This window comes from Mytilus trossulus, chromosome 8 (assembly GCF_036588685.1).
Source record: "Mytilus trossulus isolate FHL-02 chromosome 8, PNRI_Mtr1.1.1.hap1, whole genome shotgun sequence".
Classification (NCBI taxonomy): domain Eukaryota; kingdom Metazoa; phylum Mollusca; class Bivalvia; order Mytilida; family Mytilidae; genus Mytilus; species Mytilus trossulus.
In genome coordinates this window covers 42,636,869-42,663,558 of record NC_086380.1, presented here as the reverse complement: position 1 = coordinate 42,663,558, position 26,690 = coordinate 42,636,869, and the positions used below count along the sequence as shown (strand labels likewise).

Genomic DNA, 26,690 nt, shown 5'->3' with positions numbered 1-26,690 from the left:
TCTCATCACTAGTGGGATATCTGTTCTCAGCAAATGATTGGTTGAAATTTAATTATGATGTTAAATTTTCTTGATTTCTTCTGAATTTCCTATTGTGACGTCTTGAAAAAAGGCGACCATGCCTGATGTCGTCACATATAAAGAACACAACTCTCAACGGTTAAATTCTAATTATTCAAAAAGCTCGGCAAGCCTTGCGCTTTTTAAAAATATTAAAATTTAACTGTCTCGAGTGGAGAAATATCGTAACACACTTGTTGCAGTGATAGAATCTATATATATTTATATATATTTTATTTCTTTGTCCTGAGTGTTCTTGTGTTTATTGGTACTGTTTTCTAGTCACGTAATGTTGTCATTTTAGCGGTATTTTTAATATTGTCATATAAGCGAGAGGTTTAGCTAGTCATAAAACCCGGTTCAACCTATTATTTTTACTTAAAATGTCCTGTACCTAAGTCAGGAACATTGCAGTTGTTATCAAATTGTCCGTTCCTATGTATGTTGACGTTTTGTTGCACTTCAGTGTTTCTGTTGTTTTGTTGTTTCCTCTTATAGTTGATGTGTTTCCCTCGGTTTTGGTTTTTGACCAGGATTTGTTTTCTATTTTTGACTATTGAACAGCGGTATACTATAGTTGCCTTTATTTACTTCAAAACTAAAAGTTTTAAAAAAATTATAAAGGAAAATGCTTTCATCATCTTTAATGATTATTAATACACAAGAGGACTATATATATATATAAAGGTGTCAGCTCCATTGAACAGTTCAGTTTTCATCAGATCTGAAAAAGCAACAAAAAAAATAAAGTCAGTTTACATGGGCTACGGCTAGAAAATAAATATCAGTATTGTAAATCTTTATAAAAGATAATTAAATGTTGCACAATAGCATCCAAAGATATGCACGTAATGACATCATGTATGTGGGTGTGTGCGTTTGTATGTTGTAAATAATATGTATTACACAATTTTACATTCGCATGCTAAGGGTGTACCTAGGTGAGATTTCGGAAATTGTGTCAGATGTTCGGACTCCTTGGAGTTTTTCCATACAATATTAGGTAAAACATTTTGCCCCATAACACCTATTTATCTTTGAATATAAGACTTATTATCTCATTAAAGGTCATTTTGACAAAATTTAAGCAGATTCTTGATTTTCTTCCTTTTGATATAAGACCCAAATAATAGCAATGCAAATGTACGGTCAGCCTTTTCCCACCATATTTTATAAATCAAATATCTGTAAAAGGAGCTCCAAGACCTATCAATATTTTTAGTTTATATTAATCCTTAACATACATTCTTTGAGCTTATAGTATCAATTTTAAATTCTTTATGTATTTAATCTCTCCTAAGATCACCTTAGTACATCCTTAAATGAGTTTACTTCAAGTTGTTCTCTAAGGTAACTATAAGAACAATAATATACAATTTTCTCGTTTGAATTGTTTTACATTTGTGATTTCGGGGCCTTTTATAGCTGACTATGCGGTATGGGCTTTGCTCATTGTTGAAGGTGACCTATAACTGTACATTTCTGTGTCATTTTGGTCTCTTGTGGAGAGTTTTCTCATTGGCAATCATACCACATCTTCTTTTGTATAATTACTGTCTTTTGATGAAGTAAATATTTGGTTTTATTGATTTTTGAAAAACTGATATTCACCGAGGACACCGGCTGAGGTGAATATCAATTTTCAAATGTCAATAAATCATATATTTTCTTTATCAAAAGACAGAAGTGGTAATATCATTGTTAGAATAAAAATGGTTCTATAGTGTATAAATATAGAGACAAAGATGTTTAATTGATAAAATTTTGAATTTAAGTTTAAATATTACTTGCACCATTAAAAATCCAACAATACAACATAACAATATATGTAATCATAATTTTTTACGTGTTCCTTTCAATTGAAAATATTATTAGTTTAACTTACAATAATAATCTGATATAAGTGAAAGCGAGACGAAAGATACCAAATGGGCGTTCAGACTCTTTAAGTCGAAAATAAACTGCATGACAACGCCATGGCATAAAAAGAAAAGGACCAAAGAACAAACAACAGTTTATAAAACACAACATATATAGAAAACTACAGACTGAGCAACACGAACCCCACCAAAAACCGGTGGGTTCTCAGGTACCCCAGTAGCTTAGGCAGATCCTCTACATAGGGCATCCGTCGTGTAGCTCATTTAAGACCAAATCCGGTAAAACGTACTCAGAATCGGTACAATCCGGTAAAACGTACTCAGAATCGTATAAACTTTGTAGGAAAGTTCAAGGAAACAGTTGTCATGAATTTCTTAAAATTTGCGAAAAAATCGATTATCTCCTATGGATCTATTACATGTATATATTTTTTGTTGTCTTGGGGTTTTTTTTTCATTGTTTTTTTTTTTTTTAATTTGTGTTAATAGACATGACTTTTTTTTGTGCATTCTTTTAAATTTCATGTCTTCAACTATTTTTGAGGATTTCATAATGTATACTTGATCGTCTGAAAACTTTGTAAATGGCTACGATGCTACTGTTATATTCACTCAGAAATACATCGGATTAGAACTGTTTCAAACGGCAAATCCGTAATTTATTTTTAAAGCTGGAGATTGTAATTGCAAACAAATATCAACGTATCAAGCAGAACCATATTGAATGGCACATTGAATTTTTTTTTTTTTTTTTTTTTTTTTAGATACATGAAAAGAAATCATGTCATTTCCTTCCTCGTAGAATTCATAGTATTGAATATAAATAAGAAGAGGTGGTGTGAGTGCCAATGACACAACTCTCCATCCAAGTCATAATGTATGAAAGTCAAACGTTAACAATTTTAGGTATGTACGGCCTTCAACAAGGGGCCTTGCCTCACACCGAACAGCATGTTATAAAGGCCCCAAAATGACTAGTGTAAAATAATTCAAACAGGAAAACCAGCGGTCTAATCTATATAAACAAGTGAAACTGCGAGCTACTGCTCACTGATGAGACCCCGCCGCAAGTGGATAATATTAATAGTGTAAAAATATGCAAGTGTTCGGTAAACAGGAAGTTCTCGAGTGATGAATCTGTAAACGCATCACACGGTATAGGTGACTTAGATAAACCCTGAAACCAAATTTCAGAAATCCTTGTAATGTAGTTCCTGAGAAAAATGCGACGAAAAATATTCATGGGATGGACGGACTGACTGACGGACTGACGGAAGGACAGACAGAGGTAAAACATTATACCCCCTTTTAAAGCGGGGGTATAAAAACGAGAAACGAGAAACACTTATAAACCACACCAACAAACGACAATCACTGAACAACAAGCATTAAGCACAATTCCAATGTACGACTGCTGGTCCGTGTGTATCAGGTCAGTATTCAGTGCATCGGTACTGACATGATTTATAATTTACTTTTTATAAAATGCTCCGTTAATAAATTTATAAATCATTAAAAAAATAAAGTTCAAACTCCCTCAGGCTAACTTGACCTTTGATGAATATGGCTATTTATTTTAGGTACAGCTTGGTAATAAAACACCTGGTGTTTAAAGGGTTTATACACCGTAGGTTTTCAATATTTTTTCTAGAGAAGATTTTGGAACGCACCAGTTTTATAAAGTGTTATTTATTTGTATACATGTTACATATTGATTTTAAAATACTAGTATATCTTACCTATAGTTAATGCTTGCAATTTCTAGTAAAAACCTTCAGGTGGCATCGATATCGCTTGAATAGCAGCTGAAACAAACACAAAATACCATTTAAGAATAGAATGCTTCTTTTTATAATTCTATTGGGTGTGTAAAAGCGTTGACACAAGCATGTTTTGTATAAGCGCGGAAGCGGAGCGTTCATGCTTTTACAACCCTATAAGATTGTAAAATGAAGCTTTCAATTCTTATAATTACATTTTATATGCTACAACCATGAAAGTAAGAGTTATTTCAAGCGTTTTGTTTGTTTTTGATGTATTGTTTCAACATTATCGCGGATAGCACGTGCAGTCATAGACTTTGTATTTTTTACGATAATAATTACATTAGATGTATGTTTCATTATAATACGTTTTTCTGATTGGCTAACTGTACATCACGAGTTATTCCTTCAGCAATTGCATTACACAATAAAACTTATCATTCATGATAACACCTGGTAAATTAAATAAAAAAATGATAAAATTCGTGTTTTCATGATCCTAGCTAAAAAAATGTAATTATAAGTATTGAGTGCTTCTTTTTGTAACTTCATAGGGTTGTAAAAGCGTTGACCGTGTGCACATTTTTAGAATGACGCGCTTCCGCGCTTCATACAAAATGTACTTCGGTCAACGCTTTTACACCCCAATAAAGTTATCAAAAGAAGCATTCAATTCTTAAATAAAATTTGATGTGGGAGTGCCTCACGATTGTTGTAAGCCAATCAAAATTAAGGGTTCTAATGAAACATATTTAACATGTACTATAGTTAAGAATAGATATCTTATACTTATTAAAGTTTACCAGTATTTGAGAGAAATAAATATAGCTTTTTCCTTTATTATAAGTCATATGTGTGGTGCATCCCAAAAATAATGGTATCTGCAATTGACAGCACACTGTAGCAATTATTCTGAACAGAATTTATATATCGTCTTAATATTTTGATATGCTCTGTCACTGTTTATATATTTTACACGGTTTTCACCAATTAACATACTAACAAAAAGTATTACAAAAATGGCGAACTCCCGGGCAAATTTTAAAAGGGGAAATTAAACAATGACAAACACAAACGCTATCAATCAACGGAACATGTAAAAACAACTGCCATATTCCTGGCTTGTTACAGATATTTTCTGACGAAAATGATGGGTTAAACCTTGTTTTATATCTAGCTTAACCTCCCACTTGTATGACAATTGTTTATAGTTCCGTTAATATATCGACAAACTCGTCTTATATGTACAATAGTACCTGTGCAAGTTTTCTTTGCTAATGCGGCTTCAATAAATGATAAAGAATCATAGTCTTCTACCAGGAACGCATGTGTAGTCTTTGGATCAGATGCCAATAAGTTTATCTCATCTTGTTTCATCCATTTGCCAACACCTACAACAATGCACACACGTGCACATTTATATTATACTTGTAACAGACAATGGGCAGTACTATCATGCACATTAGAAGCATACAAAGGTGTACAAATATTATATGTTTTAAAACCCTACACAAAAACATTGGCGAATCCTGGGGGCGGAGGTTCCGGGGTTCCCTTTTCGATTTGATTTTTAAAAATTTTAAAAATGGCTTGATCCGCGCCTGAAAAATAAGCTATGATCATGCTCTTAGTACTTATTTGTTTATTTTTTATTAATATTTTTAGGTGCTGTAATGGGGATAATAAACGGAATTCCTGTAAGAACGCATATGCAAAATTAATTCTTTGGTATCTGTCCTTTGTAATCTAAAGAACATATGTTGCAAAAAGAATGATCAAATTTCGAGAGAAAAAAACCGTGTCGTATAAGATTGTAGGATATAGATGTTTTGTCACTGTTCAAGAAAACGATTATGTACAGTTTAATGTCAAAATTTGTAACTAGCGTTTATTATTTTAGGGTGCACACATTTGGAATATATCTTCTATCGACATTGTAAACTTTCTATATATAATTTTCAGGGAGTAGATTATTGAATACGAGGTACCATTGCTATTTGGTTTTTGTTGTGTAGCAATAGTTACAAACAATTTTGGATGATCCAGAAACACCACGTGTCGTGGCCACGAAAATCAGTATATTGTTTTTTTTCACCATATTGTATAGGTATACAAAGACATTAAGTTTACAATGGGATAACTATACATACCAATGGCAAATATACTTATTCCTTGTTGTTTTGCTGCTTTTGCAAATCTGTGTGTAGCATCAATGTCTGTTGGTTCACCATCCGTAATGATAATTGCAATTTTAGGAACTTTTCCACCACGCCCGCCATTTTGTTTTAAGAATCCTTTTTGTATCAGCATTTGTAGTGCTTTGCCTGTATATGTAAGCTGCATACTCTCTGCGGTGTCTAAATATTGGACCTTAGAAATTGCCTTCATTACTTCATCTTGATCTCTGTAACTGTTGAGCCTAAATTCAAGTATGGAATCATTTCCAAAATTTATGAAACCAACTTGTATGTCAATAGGACTGACAGTAAATCTCTTCACTACGGCTTCCGCAAACTCTTTCAATTTATTAAACGATTTATATCCTAGGCTTCTTGAGCTGTCTGCTACAAAAATGACGTCTGCCATTGCTCCATCACAATCTAAAAAACATGTATATCATAATAAAGATATTCGTGCTACAATAAACGATGTGTTCGTTATCAAGGTGACGATGTCTGTGCATTTACGAATTGAATGTTTCTTTTTATAATTTTATTGGATGTAAAAGCGGTAACCGAAGAACTTTTTGTATGAAGCGCTAGAGAGCTTCTAAAAAATGTGTATACCTTTAAAGGGGCCAACTGGATGGAACAAGGATGGTCATATCCTTACCAAGAGAACTGAGTTTTTCATACACATTAATTTTTGTCTCTTCCTTCAGAAAACAAATTAATTAGACTAAGTATAGTTTTAAATGTTCATTCGATTTCGTTACTGTATTGTCTATTATCATCTTGATGCTGTAAATGTAACGAAACCCTAAAGACTTCCTCGTGGATATTGTTTTACTTTATAAAAGAGGGATTTATTATTAATCTCCAAACCGTTCCTAACATACATAATAAAGGTCATTATAGAAACTAGAAACCCACTTAAGAAACAGTATAATACATGGTGTGTGCGTGTGTGCCTGCGTGTATGAATACATCTAAATATCATGAAATCTCACCTTTTTTCTTTTTGCATTTATCTTCATCGTCTGAAATCACAAATTTTATATATTAATATAAATAATAATCAACTTATAATTAACACAAATGCATCTAAAAATCATATTAATCAAGAAAAGAAATGATACCTGACCAATTTACAGGTTACTTAACACACATATATATATATATATATATATAAGTACGTCTGAGTCAGTGACAACCCTACAACAGATGTATCCATCGGATCGCCATCAATGATGGTGATACATGGCTGTGTACATAGACGAGTTATATATATATATATATATAGCGATCCGATGGATCCATCTGGCCACAGACCACAATTAATTCCTCTATCAGTTCTTTATAACCTTTTGCATCATTAAAAAAATTGCACCATGCACTTTTGTCAAATTTTTTGTGTGTGTAATGTATTGTCCTAGTCCAAATATATATCCAAAATTCAGAAAGATTGAAGCAATCACTTTTACAAATTTAGCCAATACACATCCATACCCCTATTGACAAGTCAAGAGATGTTCCGAAAACTGTAAATATCACCTTTTTGCACTTGACCTAATCACTCATTCCATATCAAAATCAGTTAAAATACAACCTCCAAAAATTTATTTGACCTCTCTTCTTTCATTTCCACCCAAAAAGATTTAAGGAATGAGTGAGGAAAGGAAAGAAAAAAAATTAAGGAAAAATACACTCTAATTAAAAGGAACTATATTCGTGGACAACGAAAAGCGGGGTCATTAATTGTGGTCTTGGGCCTATTAGGGGCCTAAAACTTGACCAATTCTAATAAAACTTGGCATGATTCAAGCTTAGTATATTATAAAACAGGTTACAAAGTTTTAAAGCCATATGATACCAAATAAAAAAAATGTGGCATTTTTTATATCTGAATTTTGGGTGCTGAATTGTGGCGTTGAATTAGAACAATTAAAACTATCAAATTTGAGCTTCTAAAAACCAAAAGATACCAAAACTAACACTTTTTAATGTCTCTATGTATAAGTTAACATCTATTTAAAGCAACAGAAAGCATACTTCATGTATCAGACTTATGAAAAATGGCCAGAAGTTAATTTTATATGAGCCTGTGCCAAAAAATAGAGGTTTTCAATTAGGGTGAGGCCTTATATCAAATGTAATATTTTTCACTTACCACAATTTCCTGAAGTTGTTAAGTTATCAAACAAACTTTAACAGGTTATAAATGTACTTTTGATGGAAATATAAGTTTCAAATAGCATAACACATGTGGATAAAATGGTCTTTAGCAATGTTATGCTTAAAAAAACAGATTGCCAGTTTAGGCCGTTCCCCACATTTGCATATTTAAAAGCATATAAATGATATGGGAGATGGAGATATACTTCTTTTTGCTAAAATCTGTGCTCAGATATGATAAAACATGGAGCCTGGATGTAACAAGACTGTCACTTTCAACTATATATGCAGACAGTATGGTCTGATGCAAAGTTTATTAACTTTACTGTTTAAAAACTGAATGAAATTTCAGCCTCAAAAGGCCAATATTTAAACCACTAGCTATCCAACAGAAGAAAGTAAAGGTAGTCTGTGAAACAGAAATGGTTAAGCAACCAGTAATAAGTGTTTTTGATGTAGGTTCAGTGCAATCTGTTTTGGAATACAACTTTTAAGTGCATAGAACTTCACATTTCACCTGCTGCGTATACTGACCGTTAGCCTTAGACTATTAAAACAGCACATTTTGCACTCATTTCATGTTTTTATCTACTTTTTTTTGTGTTCAGAGTTCACAAATAAGTTAAACAACCGAAATAAATACCACAAACACAAATAGATATCAGAAAAAAACTGTCAGAGAGAAATTAAGCATGCTGTTTTTGAAAAAATTGTGAAAATAGTGAAAAAGCTACATTTTAGGCATTTAACCTTAAAAGTGACTTTTTCACAAAATTTCTATCAAATGAAAGTGAAAATCATTTCTTCTCATATAGTTTGACAAATCAATACCAATAGATCATTCAGAAAAGATGCCAAAGTAAAAATTCAAAATTTGCTGAAATGCACCTCTTAGGCCACAGACCACAATTAATTCCTCTATCAGTTCTTTATAACCTTTTGCATCATTAAAAAAATTGCACCATGCACTTTTGTCAAATTTTTTGTGTGTGTAATGTATTGTCCTAGTCCAAATATATATCCAAAATTCAGAAAGATTGAAGCAATCACTTTTACAAATTTAGCCAATACACATCCATACCCCTATTGACAAGTCAAGAGATGTTCCGAAAACTGTAAATATCACCTTTTTGCACTTGACCTAATCACTCATTCCATATCAAAATCAGTTAAAATACAACCTCCAAAAATTTATTTGACCTCTCTTCTTTCATTTCCACCCAAAAAGATTTAAGGAATGAGTGAGGAAAGGAAAGAAAAAAAATTAAGGAAAAATACACTCTAATTAAAAGGAACTATATTCGTGGACAACGAAAAGCGGGGTCATTAATTGTGGTCTTGGGCCATCTGTTGTAGGGTTGTCACTGACTCAGACGTACTTATGAATATAATTATTTTCTGTGACTGTATCTTAAATTAATTTGTAGGATCCTTTACTATAGATAATTTAGCTGATCTGTAACAATAACATCTTCATGCCTTATATATCATGTACTGTAGTACGCCGCTAGATTAAAACTGACGTGGAAAGGTAGCATATGGCCACCGAAAGCTCTTTTTTTTGAGAGCCCAGGTGGTCGTGTGGTCTAGCGGGACGGCTGCAGTGCAGGCGATTTGGTGTCACGATATCACAGTAGCATTGGTTCGAATCCCGGCGAGAGAAGAACCAAAAATTTGCGAAAGCAAATTTACAGATCTAACATTGTTGGGTTGATGTTTAGACGAGTTGTATATATATATACATAAACAATATAGAAATTGCGGTTTTTATCCAACGCATTCATAGGTTTGAACGTAGTTTTCAATTTAGACTCGTTTATATTTTTTGTTTGGGCATGTATCATATTTTCCCTCCGGTTTATATGATCCGTTCATCCTATATATTGACTCTTAAAATTCAAGAGTTAATCTAAAATTGAGGGTACTTTCTCTAAAAATGAGGGTACTTTTAATATGGCCTTCCAAATACCGTTTCGATCCCTAACATCACTGAAGAGACATTTATTGTCGAAATCCGGATATGGTGTACTAAAGAAATATTGACACCGAATGTTTGTGGCACAACATCCTGTCCACAAGTTAACAAAAATTTTGTTTTCTGTGACGTATTAAATTTATATTAAGATCCATTTTGTTACACCTTGTGATCAATTTTATTTGGCAATCGCCAATGGCAGTCAGCAGGGTTAAAGAACATCAGTTGTTCGACCTGTTAGTCAAATGCGTTTTGTTTAAATATACTTTTTCACTCTTTTGGTCTTTTGGAAAATGTTGTTTGTGCTGTTTTTAGACCCTTCTACAACGAAATTTGTTTGACATGCACACGTATAGAAATTGCGGTTTTTATCCAACGCATTCATAGGTTTGAACGTAGTTTTCAATTTAGACTCGTTTATATTTTTTGTTTGGGCATGTATCATATTTTCCCTCCGGTTTATATGATCCGTTCATCCTATATATTGACTCTTAAAATTCAAGAGTTAATCTAAAATTGAGGGTACTTTCTCTAAAAATGAGGGTACTTTTAATATGGCCTTCCAAATACCGTTTCGATCCCTAACATCACTGAAGAGACATTTATTGTCGAAATCCGGATATGGTGTACTAAAGAAATATTGACACCGAATGTTTGTGGCACAACATCCTGTCCACAAGTTAACAAAAATTTTGTTTTCTGTGACGTATTAAATTTATATTAAGATCCATTTTGTTACACCTTGTGATCAATTTTATTTGGCAATCGCCAATGGCAGTCAGCAGGGTTAAAGAACATCAGTTGTTCGACCTGTTAGTCAAATGCGTTTTGTTTAAATATACTTTTTCACTCTTTTGGTCTTTTGGAAAATGTTGTTTGTGCTGTTTTTAGACCCTTCTACAACGAAATTTGTTTGACATGCACACGTATAGAAATTGCGGTTTTTATCCAACGCATTCATAGGTTTGAACGTAGTTTTCAATTTAGACTCGTTTATATTTTTTGTTTGGGCATGTATCATATTTTCCCTCCGGTTTATATGATCCGTTCATCCTATATATTGACTCTTAAAATTCAAGAGTTAATCTAAAATTGAGGGTACTTTCTCTAAAAATGAGGGTACTTTTAATATGGCCTTCCAAATACCGTTTCGATCCCTAACATCACTGAAGAGACATTTATTGTCGAAATCCGGATATGGTGTACTAAAGAAATATTGACACCGAATGTTTGTGGCACAACATCCTGTCCACAAGTTAACAAAAATTTTGTTTTCTGTGACGTATTAAATTTATATTAAGATCCATTTTGTTACACCTTGTGATCAATTTTATTTGGCAATCGCCAATGGCAGTCAGCAGGGTTAAAGAACATCAGTTGTTCGACCTGTTAGTCAAATGCGTTTTGTTTAAATATACTTTTTCACTCTTTTGGTCTTTTGGAAAATGTTGTTTGTGCTGTTTTTAGACCCTTCTACAACGAAATTTGTTTGACATGCACACGTATAGAAATTGCGGTTTTTATCCAACGCATTCATAGGTTTGAACGTAGTTTTCAATTTAGACTCGTTTATATTTTTTGTTTGGGCATGTATCATATTTTCCCTCCGGTTTATATGATCCGTTCATCCTATATATTGACTCTTAAAATTCAAGAGTTAATCTAAAATTGAGGGTACTTTCTCTAAAAATGAGGGTACTTTTAATATGGCCTTCCAAATACCGTTTCGATCCCTAACATCACTGAAGAGACATTTATTGTCGAAATCCGGATATGGTGTACTAAAGAAATATTGACACCGAATGTTTGTGGCACAACATCCTGTCCACAAGTTAACAAAAATTTTGTTTTCTGTGACGTATTAAATTTATATTAAGATCCATTTTGTTACACCTTGTGATCAATTTTATTTGGCAATCGCCAATGGCAGTCAGCAGGGTTAAAGAACATCAGTTGTTCGACCTGTTAGTCAAATGCGTTTTGTTTAAATATACTTTTTCACTCTTTTGGTCTTTTGGAAAATGTTGTTTGTGCTGTTTTTAGACCCTTCTACAACGAAATTTGTTTGACATGCACACGTATAGAAATTGCGGTTTTTATCCAACGCATTCATAGGTTTGAACGTAGTTTTCAATTTAGACTCGTTTATATTTTTTGTTTGGGCATGTATCATATTTTCCCTCCGGTTTATATGATCCGTTCATCCTATATATTGACTCTTAAAATTCAAGAGTTAATCTAAAATTGAGGGTACTTTCTCTAAAAATGAGGGTACTTTTAATATGGCCTTCCAAATACCGTTTCGATCCCTAACATCACTGAAGAGACATTTATTGTCGAAATCCGGATATGGTGTACTAAAGAAATATTGACACCGAATGTTTGTGGCACAACATCCTGTCCACAAGTTAACAAAAATTTTGTTTTCTGTGACGTATTAAATTTATATTAAGATCCATTTTGTTACACCTTGTGATCAATTTTATTTGGCAATCGCCAATGGCAGTCAGCAGGGTTAAAGAACATCAGTTGTTCGACCTGTTAGTCAAATGCGTTTTGTTTAAATATACTTTTTCACTCTTTTGGTCTTTTGGAAAATGTTGTTTGTGCTGTTTTTAGACCCTTCTACAACGAAATTTGTTTGACATGCACACGTATAGAAATTGCGGTTTTTATCCAACGCATTCATAGGTTTGAACGTAGTTTTCAATTTAGACTCGTTTATATTTTTTGTTTGGGCATGTATCATATTTTCCCTCCGGTTTATATGATCCGTTCATCCTATATATTGACTCTTAAAATTCAAGAGTTAATCTAAAATTGAGGGTACTTTCTCTAAAAATGAGGGTACTTTTAATATGGCCTTCCAAATACCGTTTCGATCCCTAACATCACTGAAGAGACATTTATTGTCGAAATCCGGATATGGTGTACTAAAGAAATATTGACACCGAATGTTTGTGGCACAACATCCTGTCCACAAGTTAACAAAAATTTTGTTTTCTGTGACGTATTAAATTTATATTAAGATCCATTTTGTTACACCTTGTGATCAATTTTATTTGGCAATCGCCAATGGCAGTCAGCAGGGTTAAAGAACATCAGTTGTTCGACCTGTTAGTCAAATGCGTTTTGTTTAAATATACTTTTTCACTCTTTTGGTCTTTTGGAAAATGTTGTTTGTGCTGTTTTTAGACCCTTCTACAACGAAATTTGTTTGACATGCACACGTATAGAAATTGCGGTTTTTATCCAACGCATTCATAGGTTTGAACGTAGTTTTCAATTTAGACTCGTTTATATTTTTTGTTTGGGCATGTATCATATTTTCCCTCCGGTTTATATGATCCGTTCATCCTATATATTGACTCTTAAAATTCAAGAGTTAATCTAAAATTGAGGGTACTTTCTCTAAAAATGAGGGTACTTTTAATATGGCCTTCCAAATACCGTTTCGATCCCTAACATCACTGAAGAGACATTTATTGTCGAAATCCGGATATGGTGTACTAAAGAAATATTGACACCGAATGTTTGTGGCACAACATCCTGTCCACAAGTTAACAAAAATTTTGTTTTCTGTGACGTATTAAATTTATATTAAGATCCATTTTGTTACACCTTGTGATCAATTTTATTTGGCAATCGCCAATGGCAGTCAGCAGGGTTAAAGAACATCAGTTGTTCGACCTGTTAGTCAAATGCGTTTTGTTTAAATATACTTTTTCACTCTTTTGGTCTTTTGGAAAATGTTGTTTGTGCTGTTTTTAGACCCTTCTACAACGAAATTTGTTTGACATGCACACGTATAGAAATTGCGGTTTTTATCCAACGCATTCATAGGTTTGAACGTAGTTTTCAATTTAGACTCGTTTATATTTTTTGTTTGGGCATGTATCATATTTTCCCTCCGGTTTATATGATCCGTTCATCCTATATATTGACTCTTAAAATTCAAGAGTTAATCTAAAATTGAGGGTACTTTCTCTAAAAATGAGGGTACTTTTAATATGGCCTTCCAAATACCGTTTCGATCCCTAACATCACTGAAGAGACATTTATTGTCGAAATCCGGATATGGTGTACTAAAGAAATATTGACACCGAATGTTTGTGGCACAACATCCTGTCCACAAGTTAACAAAAATTTTGTTTTCTGTGACGTATTAAATTTATATTAAGATCCATTTTGTTACACCTTGTGATCAATTTTATTTGGCAATCGCCAATGGCAGTCAGCAGGGTTAAAGAACATCAGTTGTTCGACCTGTTAGTCAAATGCGTTTTGTTTAAATATACTTTTTCACTCTTTTGGTCTTTTGGAAAATGTTGTTTGTGCTGTTTTTAGACCCTTCTACAACGAAATTTGTTTGACATGCACACGTATAGAAATTGCGGTTTTTATCCAACGCATTCATAGGTTTGAACGTAGTTTTCAATTTAGACTCGTTTATATTTTTTGTTTGGGCATGTATCATATTTTCCCTCCGGTTTATATGATCCGTTCATCCTATATATTGACTCTTAAAATTCAAGAGTTAATCTAAAATTGAGGGTACTTTCTCTAAAAATGAGGGTACTTTTAATATGGCCTTCCAAATACCGTTTCGATCCCTAACATCACTGAAGAGACATTTATTGTCGAAATCCGGATATGGTGTACTAAAGAAATATTGACACCGAATGTTTGTGGCACAACATCCTGTCCACAAGTTAACAAAAATTTTGTTTTCTGTGACGTATTAAATTTATATTAAGATCCATTTTGTTACACCTTGTGATCAATTTTATTTGGCAATCGCCAATGGCAGTCAGCAGGGTTAAAGAACATCAGTTGTTCGACCTGTTAGTCAAATGCGTTTTGTTTAAATATACTTTTTCACTCTTTTGGTCTTTTGGAAAATGTTGTTTGTGCTGTTTTTAGACCCTTCTACAACGAAATTTGTTTGACATGCACACGTATAGAAATTGCGGTTTTTATCCAACGCATTCATAGGTTTGAACGTAGTTTTCAATTTAGACTCGTTTATATATATATACATATATAAAAGATTTGATGGATAACCTTCAAATAGTTTGTATTAATTTTCGAATACACTAACTTATGGTTTGGAAAAAATTCAATTAAATAAAAAACAATGTTGTAGCTCAATTTACTGTGTCAAAACATTTCTGTGTTCTTTGATTGCAAAATAAATCGTGATACTAATATTATAGCGTACTCTTCTTTTTTTCTAGCGGTGAAAGGCAACAAAATATACGTTGTACTTTGATCTGAAACTGTTTTTTTACATTGTGACTTGGATGGAGAGTTGTCTCATTTATAGCACTCATACTACATCTTCTAATTTATATTCAACATGTTCAATAATATTCCTTATTAACATTTTATATTCAATGAGATAAAACAAATACAAGAACTGTGTCAGTGATCTAAGAGTTAAGGATGTCTGCTTGTCATGTTTTGGAATTTTTGTCAGATTTTCAGAATCCTCTGGTTTTATCCATTTGAATGCCTTAAAAAATTTTGCCCATGAACCCCCATTTTTCTTTTTAGAAATCTTTTACATGTTTAATTATAAGCCATTTGTAATAGTCTCATAAAATCTGATTTATTTTTTCATAGTATTTGAGGACTTTGACTGGTCAATGATAAAGCTATGAAAAATCAAGAGAGAACATTTTCCCGCCATAATTACAATCTCGAAAACGAGCACATTGACACCTATATTTTTTTGGCTTTTTTGAAACCTCAATTAATCCCCTATCAGTGTATACTAGTTTCATGAAAAGTTATTTATTTTGAAACTGAGCAGCAAACATCCCTAAATTGCTTTTCACTTGCCAATTTTTATAAGATCTGGATGGGGTTTACAGAAGAGAGAATAATAGCTTTAAAAAAAATGAATAAAGAAAAATGAGCAAAAAAGTAAAGGAATAGAGAATAATTGGGTGCAAACGTATAATGGTTAACTGAGAAAAATAAAAGAATTAGGTAATACAATATTGGTTACAGAAATGAACAATGTACAGACAACAAATGATAAATATCATAAACCAGTAATTATGAAAACATTTGATTGTAGAATAATTTACCTAATTATTAAGCGCTATTTTTAAAGATCAGTAACATTTTAAAGAATACTGAAATTAAGGACTGCCTATTGTGACCCTCATAATGCATGGAGTCGTTCTGATATGGATAGCTAATTTATAAAGTGAAAGTTTAAAAACGTATTCTGATAAAACAAATGATGTTTACTTTGTTCTTTATCGCACACTTTATCTACCAATTCCTTTCCGATTGTTCTAAGACTGTCATAATCTTCCAACTCAAATACCCGTTCCGGATCGCCAGCAATTTTTCTCAAGTTATCAGGTCTACGATCTGGACCAACACCTTTAAGAAATAAAGAATACATCATAATTACTGAAAAGGTAACTACTAGTATGTATATGATTTATATTTTATTTAAACAAATGCTAACTATCTCATTCGGACGAGACAGTGGGTTAAAAGCATGTATCCGGACTTCTTTGAACTGAGTTTTACTGTGTGTATTACTGTGTGTTTGTTTATTCCGAATTGGCTAGAGGTATAGGCGGAGGGTTGAGATCTCACAAAACATGTTTAACCCCGCCGCTTGTTTGATCCTGTCACGAGTCAGAAACTTCTACCCTTTGTTACACTGTAAAAATGGTGTTTAGATCACAATTCTCAACACATCTTTTGTGCACTTTTTTATTACACGTTTTGAAATAAACGTGTATCAGTACTACAATGTGTGTATGGTTATGCTAAGCTAAGGAACGTGTTTAGCTTAGAAATATGTGTTTTATTCCTAAACACTTTCATTCTAAAACATATTTAAAAGTGTTTAAATTCAAGACATGTTTACATTTAATGTGCTTACTGAGAAATGTGTTTATAAATTAAACCCCATTCTAAACTGACGTTTAGAACTAAACATGTTATTTCTTAGAACGATTTTTTAAAACAGCGTAGTCTTGTGGTTTTTTTTTTAATATATTTTTAGTTCATTTATATGTTTCGGAGTTAAATGTGACGTCCATTTCGCAGAACTAGTATACATATTGTTTAGGAGCGGGATTTTCTCACTGCTTTGAAGACCCATTGGTGACCTTGGGCTGTTTTCTGCTCTTTAGTCGGGTTGTTGTCTCTGTGACACTTTCCCCATTTCCATCTTCAATTCTATTGTAAAAGATGTAAGAGTTTAGTTTTTTTCTTCTATCTTTTCTTATATACATTTTTGCTACATGAATTGATCCTGTAAATGTTCAAAATTTTTACTTTACTTGCAGATCAAAGAAAGAGTAGAATATAGAACCAATCAAATAGTAGTTTTGATCATGTGACACTTTAGTTGGAAATTGTACCTATTTGTTCATATAGAAATGATAATTCTAACGTCTTCAAACAATATTACACATGTACAGCCAAAATATAAAGAGATAAAAACAGATTGGCGAAGTTTTGCAGGCTGGTTTCTTCCTTTTTTTAAATTTATTTTTACTCAATTTTAGCATGAATAATTTTTTTATTTATTGTAAAAGTCAGTCTAATTAGCCATAAAAACTGTAGTGACTCATGCGTAGCTAGACAATTGTTTTGCATTTAGCTAAGAAGCAAACTCATTTCATATATTTTCCAGGGACATTCTCCCGCAAAAAATGAGTGTTAGATAGCACTTTAAATTGACGAAACTTGATTAATATTGCCATATTGTTGGGGAAAAAACACGCTAACGTGCGAAGGATTGTAAACAAAAGATCCCATCTGCTGTGTTTTTTTATAGAAATAATTTTAAACTGTCAAAACGCAGTAAAAAAAAAACGGTTATGAAATAGACACCATTACAGGAAAATGTTTCATGTTTTATACTTGTCTGCTAAAAGTAATAAGTTATTTAAGGAATTACTGTAATATTTTTTTCTGTATAAATAACCGCAAAAATGTGGTGCACACTGTAGCGGGTTATTCAAAAGTGTGCATTTTTTTTAAAGGTTATTTCGAATTGACAAAAAAATATTACAGTCAGTCCTTATAATTATGTCTATGAGCTGATAGACAAAAAACTTTCCGCCAATCAGAAGTCGTGTTACATCCAAAATTAAAATATTATCAAGCAAATTGAATGGTAGTGTTCTATTGCTGAGGGTTTGGATGGAAAAAGTGTTCCTTCTTTAATTCGACATAATTTATTTTTTTAAAGAATTGTTTCTCTATTCTTTATACCTTATGCCTATTATTCTCTGGTGGTTTTTTTTTTAAATATTTTTACAACCCATTATTGTCCATCCTTTATTTTTTTTGCCTATCTATATTGGTCCATTATGTCATATTCTGTGAACTCTATCCATACCCTTATCACTCAACAAGGAAATTCGAAGAAATGAGGCGAATGAAAGCTTAATTGATTCCAAAAAGTGACCGATCTTAGGTAATTACCGATTTTAGGGGACGGACGGATCTATTTTCAGTGACCCATGTGTTTACATCACTAAACAATACTACATAATAACAAAAACAAGGAATGTGAATTTTTTCAAACGATCCCTTTCCTATTGTATATAATTAATTTGCTATATTATGAAAAAATACATGAAACGAATAGCTGCGCTCGTACAAAATGTAGTCGTGGGTTTGATTCAGTGGAAAAAATAAGCATGCGTAAAGCAGATGAAAGCAAATGATCAATCCGTAAAACAAAATTCCACAACCCTTCCCCTAGAATATCAAATGTTTATCCCCTAAAGAGTAAAAACTGGTCGTCCAGAATTAAGAATATCGTGTCCGAGAATGGCGACAGAGCGACCTTGTTAACTAGCACGTTAAAAATTCAGCTCAGCTTGTCGGTCTAGTTCAATAGCTCATGAAAGATCATCACCAAAGTTTAAGATGATTCTAGATTTCTTTCTTACAAATTGAGACCAAAATAATGCAAATGCTAGAAATAGAATAAAAGTCAGCCGTTTCCCCGCTATTTTTTTTAAATCAAATATCTCGAAACGGTTCTATAACCTATCAGTATTTTTAGCATTATAGTATTTAGTTCCTTAACTAATGCTATTCTGATTTATAGTATCATCTTTAAATTCCACGCATGACTTCATCCTTAAGCATAATCCTTACTCATCTAACATAATAAAATACCTATAGCAAATACAATAATATTCTTTTTTCTTAGTTCCAGGAGAGCACTGGCAAAGTCATCCCTATCGTTTGGGTCTCCGTCGGTTATGATCACGGCTATTTGTGGAACGTCAGCACGGCTACCATGTGACGTGGATAGTCCTTCGTCCATTAAAAGTCTTAAAGCTTTACCAATATTAGTATCGCCACCTTCCCATTGATATTTCACAAAATTCTTCCTATCATCTAAAATTTTGGCAATTTCTTTCTTTGTTTTAAAGTCATCAAGTTTGAACAATAGTTCCGTATTGGTTGCAAATGTCATCATTCCGGTCCGCACCTGGTCTTTACCAAGATCAAACGCTGTAATGACCTCACCCATAAAATCTAATTCTTTCATGACATTAGAATTGATTTTCAAACTACTGGATGTATCAACAACAAAGAAAACATCCGCTATTTTCTTGAGGCATCCTTAAAACAAAGAAAATATGTTTAACCTATAATGGTTTAATTTTTGAATTGTTGTTTGGATGGAGAGTTGTCTCATTGGCACTCACACCACATCTTCCTATATCTATTGATATTAAAAATGTATATATATATATATATGATGTAGACAAAAATTAGTGTTAAACAGGTAGGGGATTATCCTTTTTATTGTCAATTTTTAAATTCAACAGTACGTTTCATTTTTTGACAGGTAATATGTATTTTTGTCGATTTTTCTTATGAACGTATGACAACATTGACATTGGAAAATTTAATTATCATGTTAACTTGTTGCTGTTTGTTAAAATTGTACTGGTAAAGATGTGATCTGAATCCAGATCCTGCTCTTTGTTGGTCTGCCCGTCAGGTTGTCTACTATCGAATAATCCTGCTTTCAGGGGGCCTGCCCGTCAGGTTATCTACTATCGAATAATCCTGCTTTCTGTAGGTCTGCCCGTTAGGATGTCTACTATCGAATAATCCTGCTTTCTGTAGGTCTGCCCGTCAGGATGTCTACTGTCGAATAATCCTGCTTTCTGTAGGTCTGCCCGTCAGGATGTCTACTGTCGGATAATCCTGCTTTCTGGAGGTCTGTCCGTCAGGATGTCTACTGTATGATGATATTGATTTCTGTAAGTCTGTCCGTCAGGATGTCTACTATCGGATAATCTTGCTTTCTGGAGGTCTGCTCGTCAGGATGTCTACTGTCGGATAATCCTGCTTTCTGTAGGTCTGCTCGTCAGGATGTCTACTGTCGGGTAGTTCGCCGTTTTAGAATCTAACGTATTCTGAGTAATATTTTCAAAAGTGTACACCAAAGCGTCGTAATTGGTTAAAAACGTCCTAAATAATTGAAATTCAACCAATGACGTGACATTATTTTCATTTTGGGGTACGAACAATAAAATTACCCATAGTCCTTTAGATTCTGAAAAGGCATATGGAAAATGAATAAGTAAAAACAATGAACTTTCAAGTTAGGTTCTTAATCTGAAAATTACCAACCTGTATATCTGAAAATTTCCGACCAGTATATTTGTGTAGGTAGATCTTTTGTAGTACAAAACAAACAATAAATCAGTGTACTATGTCCTTTTACTGCACACTGATCATGGTTTCTATGTGTACTAGTATGTGCCTTTCTGTAGTGCTTTTTCTATATTACCAACCTGTATATCTGAAAATTTCCGACCAGTATATTTGTGTAGGTAGATCTTTTGTAGTACAAAACAAACAATAAATCAGTGTACTATGTCCTTTTACTGCACACTGATCATGGTTTCTATGTGTACTAGTATGTGCCTTTCTGTAGTGCTTGTTTCTGCTTATTTTGACATGTCAGTGTAATGTGTCATTTTACTATATACTAGTTATGATCATAGTTTCTATTTGTAAGTGTCTTTTTGTAGTGCTTGTTTCTGCTTACCCTGACATATCAGCGTAATATGTCATTCTACTATACACTGATCATAGTTTCTAATTGTATGTGCCTTTCTGAAGTGCGTGTTTCTGCCTACCCTGACACGTCAGTATAATGTGTCATTTTACTATACACTGATCGTGATTTCTATTTGTATGTGCCTTTTTGTAGTGCATGTTTCTGCTTATTTTGACATATCAGTGTAGTGTGTCATTTTTCTATACACTGATTATGGTTTCTATTTGTGTGTGCCTTTCTGGAATACTTGTTTCTGTCTTCCCTGACATATCTTGCTGTAACGTAGTATAATGGTTGTGACTTACTTTGATAGACTGGAGATTCTGGATTTCCCAGAGGTGCTGGAGCTTAAATATATAGATAGTTAATGTATAAAAGTTTCTTATGTTTCTCACTTTAAAATAATTGCTACGTTATAATCTTAATAGTGCTAGAAAACATGAAATCGCTAGATATGTTTAGTAGATTGTGATACTGATTTCTTATCTAATAAGGGAGCTACCATTTGTTTTTAGAATGGGGAGGGGGGTGTATTCGATTCGGTCCTGCCTTCTTTTTATTTAGTTTATGGATCGTTTATCCTGAATTTTTTTTACATTAATCGTCATCCTGCCTTTTTTTTTGTCAAGTTGCTCATCCTGCCTATTTTTTTCACTAAAAACTCCTGTTTTTTTCAAATTCCATCCTAGCCTCCCCCCCCCCTAAATATCTAATGGTAGCTCCCTTAGTGGTATCTCAGAGACGAATTTTTACTAACAGACGTTTATGATAGATATAAGAAGATGTGGTATGAGTGCCAATGAGACAACTCTCCACATGTATGTTTTTTTCGAGGGTGAGTACTTATTCATGCGACCATGCTTGTCAAATAGAAAGAACTCGTTTCTTTGAAGATCAGTCAAGAAGAAAGATAAAGTTTGCGTAAATATTATCTTAAAATTAATAGAGAAACATATTCGACAAACCTCTTGCTTTTAGTTTACAATTTTAACTGTCAAGAGCAGAGAAATGTCGTATCACATTTTATGCAGTCGTAAAATTTTAGGTCTTCAACATTTTCTAAGTTATACAAATTTGGTATCACTGCAGCTACATTTATTGAGATAGTGTATTTTGTTTTAAAAATATGTCCTTCTTGTGTTTCAAGTGCAATCTTGATTAGTAGTTAAGCAACTTACCACACAAATCATGCAAATTGTGATACAAGCATGAAACTTTGTAAGAACATGCCTTAAGGTGTTCGTAATCATATTAGGGTGGTAGCCACGAAAAAAATCCATTCGGAATAGAGGACAAAAAAAATATAAAGAATAGAGAAAATTGGAGTGCTTAAAAATAGAGAATAGAGAACATAAATGGGCAAAATGTGAATAATAAGTGGCATAAAGAATAAAGAATTGAAGGACTTCCATCCAGACCCTCATAGAGCTCCGAAACTTACGGTCAAGTGTTTTGCATTCCAAATGCGCCGTGAGTCTAATAAAAAAGTTCCTATGTTTCCAAATGAAAGACCCCGTAACATTATTATAATAATGATTTCTTAAAGTAAAGGTTTAAAAATACTTACGAGACCGTGCTGTAACCTGCAAAGGCAAACGGCATATATAAAACAAAGAAATAGATTTGGTCGTCAACTTTTCTTGGATTATCTGCCAAAAGCGTAATTTATTTCTAAACTGTCATTTAAAAATCATACAGAAACTAAGGTTTTAACTCAACCAGGCAATGTTGACCTTAGGTGGGTTTGGCTATTTTTATAACTTTTTTGTCTCATAATTTTAAAAGCTCTTCAAATGTTTCGGTTATTTTACATCCTTATCTTTTAAAATCTTCGACTTTGAGCATCCGGATGCCGGATGAAGGTGATTCCAGAAACGCGCTTCGAACACATGAACTTTATAAAGTATTTTATATAATTTATATTGGATATTACATTCAATTCAAATATTTTTGAGACTTTTATTTGGGGGAGGCATCTTTAAGTAAAATATTTGGGTTCATATTGAATTTTTCTGATTTTGTACTGCTTTTTCTTACTTTTCTTGCTCATATGTTGTGTTTTTTTTGTCACTAGAATATATATCAATAAAAAATTATAATTGACTGTAAAAAAAAGAGTTAGCATGAAATGAAATTGAAAAGATTATTAGTACCTAAACTGGTTCTAAAGATCGTTTTAAAAATGACCCAGTGATTTGTTATATATCATAATACTGAAAAATTATGGTAAAATGTTTTTAGAACTGAAAATTATCATTTAATTGAAAAGGGTTAAATTTGATCAATATAGTAATATGTTTTTGTGACTTATTAGGAATATATAATATAGTCCTCCGCTAAATTACATTTACAAACTAGAAAAAAGTCTTTTTAAGCCCGAGAATGTCTTCTTTCTTATTTAGAGTTAAAACAAAAACGGACCATTTGTTGAAAAACCCGGGCGTCTTAAATATTGCTCTCGAAAAAACACGAGCAAAACAAAATACTGAATTGTTAATGAACTACTAGGAACTTGTTCGTCGTTTGTGCTCAAAACATGTAAAGCATATAGAGAAGGATGAACCGTCACGAATAAAACTAAAATACTCGCGAAATAACAGTAGATCAATTTCATCGCATGTAATCTCACTCGAACAATCCCGATCTTCACTAGAACAAAATGGAGCGATTCTTGGAGCGAAATAAAGAAGAAGAGCGAATTCACTCGAAAAAAAAACGATCTCAGCCGGGCACTATACCTACCGTGATTTAACACGATATCAAATTTAACCAATTTGAAATAAATTGAATAATCAATAGTGCTTATGTAAAGTTTGTGGATCTCAACAGAACCTTTTATGACTATAAGACATTAGCAACTCGTCGTCAAATGATCATTTTAAATTGTTTAGAATGCAGCGACCATTACACTACTGCAACGAGGAGCATATTAGGTCTATAATTATCCATTCTGACTAGACTGCAGTTGGCTATCGATTGACACATTTCAAACAGCCAATGAAGCCCATCGTTCATTCGAACATCCATATATAGGCTGTCTTAAAAAACGAACAGCCAAAATGAGTATGTCTTGCATTACAAACAGCTAAATGGAGGATGTCATCCAAACGAACATCCACATTGATGCTATCTTAGCTTTGAACCTACTGCCGAACTTTAGAAATTTAGGTAACCAACAAATATGATACAAAAAAAACCGGATAAAGCAATGCCTTGGTTAAAACTGAAGTACACGTAGCTATCAAGACAAGATCAAAAAAATAATTTACGATTTAAGTGTGGACCACTTGTGTAAACCAATCTGATATGTTTGATAAATGAATACCCAAATCTCATTTTCTGCATTTATTTTAGTTTAATGTAAGTTTTGCGAAGTATGCAAAGACGTTTAAGGTACAGCTCGGGTGTCTTCCTCCATCTTGTATTGTAAAATAGCAGAAAACAATCGGTCGAGATCTTCAATGTAATATGCATTTTACAAAAATATAAAATATCTGTTGGTTGATTAAATTTTTTCAACTTTGCCATACGAGGGGAGATAACTTTTATAATGGAATGTTTTATGAATATTTCTATTTTGTTTTGTTACAAGAAAACGAGTCCCGTAACCATAATTTTTATTTTCATTTTCTGAAAGCTCATTATAAGAGCTGCTGTCTCATATTTTATCTTAAGCTCTTTGGTCTTTCCATTTACACATTTTGCACAACATGTAGCTTGTATAAAAGGGCCGTGACCCATACTTTTTATAATATATTTGAGGATCAAAGCCATGATATTAATTACATTTGGTCAAATTATAAAAAAATCTATGGATTTTGAATTAGACCACGCCCCCCCTTTTTTTTTACCTTAAGCAGAAGGGACGGATCCAGCCATATTTAAAAGGGGTTCCAACCCAGGATAAAGGGGAATGTCCCCATTCACAAACATTGATCTTTAAAAAAAAAAAGGGGGTGGTTCCGACCCCCGGGACCCCTTTTGGATCCACCACTAAACAGATTTCATTTGGTACGTGATCAACAACCGCGGATTGAACAGTCCAGCGTTTTCTTAATATTAAACAAACTTCATTTGAACTTTGGTGGATAGTTGTCTTATTGGCAATCATACCACACCTCCGTATTTTTATATAAGGGTTTTAAACAAACACGATAAATAAATTTTGTAGCAATATTTTTTTACATTAGAAATCATTCAGCTTCGTTCACGAGGAGAAAATTTAAATAATGCAGGTAAATATGCATATTTCTAATAATTTTTGTGACTATATCGTCTCTGACTTCTTATTTTAGATTTTTTTAGAATAATATTTTAATTAAAAATAAAATAAGGTGCATCATCTCAAGATAAAATTTGCCACGTAAATGTAAAATTTCAATTTTAGCGACAAACAATTTAAAATATGGAATATTCATGAGAACTGGGTTTTTAATTAGGCATTTATAATTTTGGTAGTTTATATAAAGAAAACAATTATTGAAATACCTCGAATTAAATTTAAAAAAATATTTTAAAGATTCTTACTTTTTAAAATTTTAAATACAAACTGGAACAAAATACTAATTTTTATAGTATCCTTCATTTGAAAAATATCACTGCCAGATGTAAATTTTAAGGATGTTCGCTTCACGTGTTTTTGACTCTTTTGTCAGATATTCGGAAATCCTCTAGTGTTATCCATGTGCTGCCTAGAAACATTTTGTGCGCTAACCCCTACTTTTCTTTTAATATTCTTAAAACATAGTTTGTTAAAAAGCTACTTTTGAAAATCTGATAAAATCCTTGTTATTTTTCCATAGTTTTTGAAAGAAAAAAAGGTGCCAATGTTAAATGTAGGAAAAATCTAGAGAGAACCATTTCCCGCCGAATTTTTAATGGCTTACATCTAAAAAAAACATGGGCACTAGCCTTGCATTTTGTTCTTGGCTTTTTGAGTTCTGTTATTGATGTACTATAAATTTATTTAATGTTTTTATTTTGAAACAGAGCAGCGAACATCCTTAAAATAAAGCCAATGTTGTATAAAGTATTTCATGCAAGGTACTTACACGTGCAATCAGCAACAGAGAAAACAGCGATAGGACAAGCATTGCGTTCGTCTTTCCTGCAATACCAGTAGTAACGAAGGCTGCCGCATGTTTATTTTTATAAGGGATTGAATATAATTACAATTTTACTTATTGCAATTATTTTTAATTATCAATTTGCTAAAATTACATCATAAATACAAAAACATATCGTTTGCCACATAGACAAAAATACTTAATATTCTTTATTGCTTCAATTTTTGTATTTACTTACATAGTTGACCTTAGAATCATACATTAAAGGATACATAATTTGCCAGAAAAGTGGTGTTGTCATCTGTTAGAAGAGAACCACCTTTTAAGTTTAGTAATTATTTCCACTAATTAACAATTTTATCTTGTTAATGAATCATGCTTATTATGTAAAAAAAATTGTGACAAGTATTGTGTTCAAAATAGATATATAGTAGTGTTTGTTTATTCATAATTTTATAGGGAACCATTTCCTTTATATTTAATTCACAAGGTAAAACTAGAGGCTCTAAAGAGCTTGTGACGCTCACCT

The 26,690-nt window shown here is 32.6% G+C and overlaps 1 protein-coding gene across 1 annotated transcript; it reads right to left on the bottom strand.

Annotated features, from left to right (window-relative positions):
- Positions 1-688: 688 nt before the first annotated feature.
- On the bottom strand, positions 689-26,237 carry LOC134680969 (collagen alpha-6(VI) chain-like). Its single transcript, XM_063540291.1, has 10 exons — positions 26,147-26,237; positions 22,663-22,678; positions 21,401-21,442; positions 19,187-19,639; positions 16,274-16,411; positions 6,873-6,902; positions 5,854-6,303; positions 4,960-5,094; positions 3,680-3,745; positions 689-784 (listed from the first exon to the last, which is right to left on the bottom strand). Exons 1-9 carry the CDS (start codon positions 26,186-26,188, stop codon positions 3,702-3,704), a joined length of 1,350 nt encoding a protein of 449 aa, XP_063396361.1. The 5' UTR covers positions 26,189-26,237; the 3' UTR covers positions 689-784; positions 3,680-3,701.
- Positions 26,238-26,690: the final 453 nt, after the last annotated feature.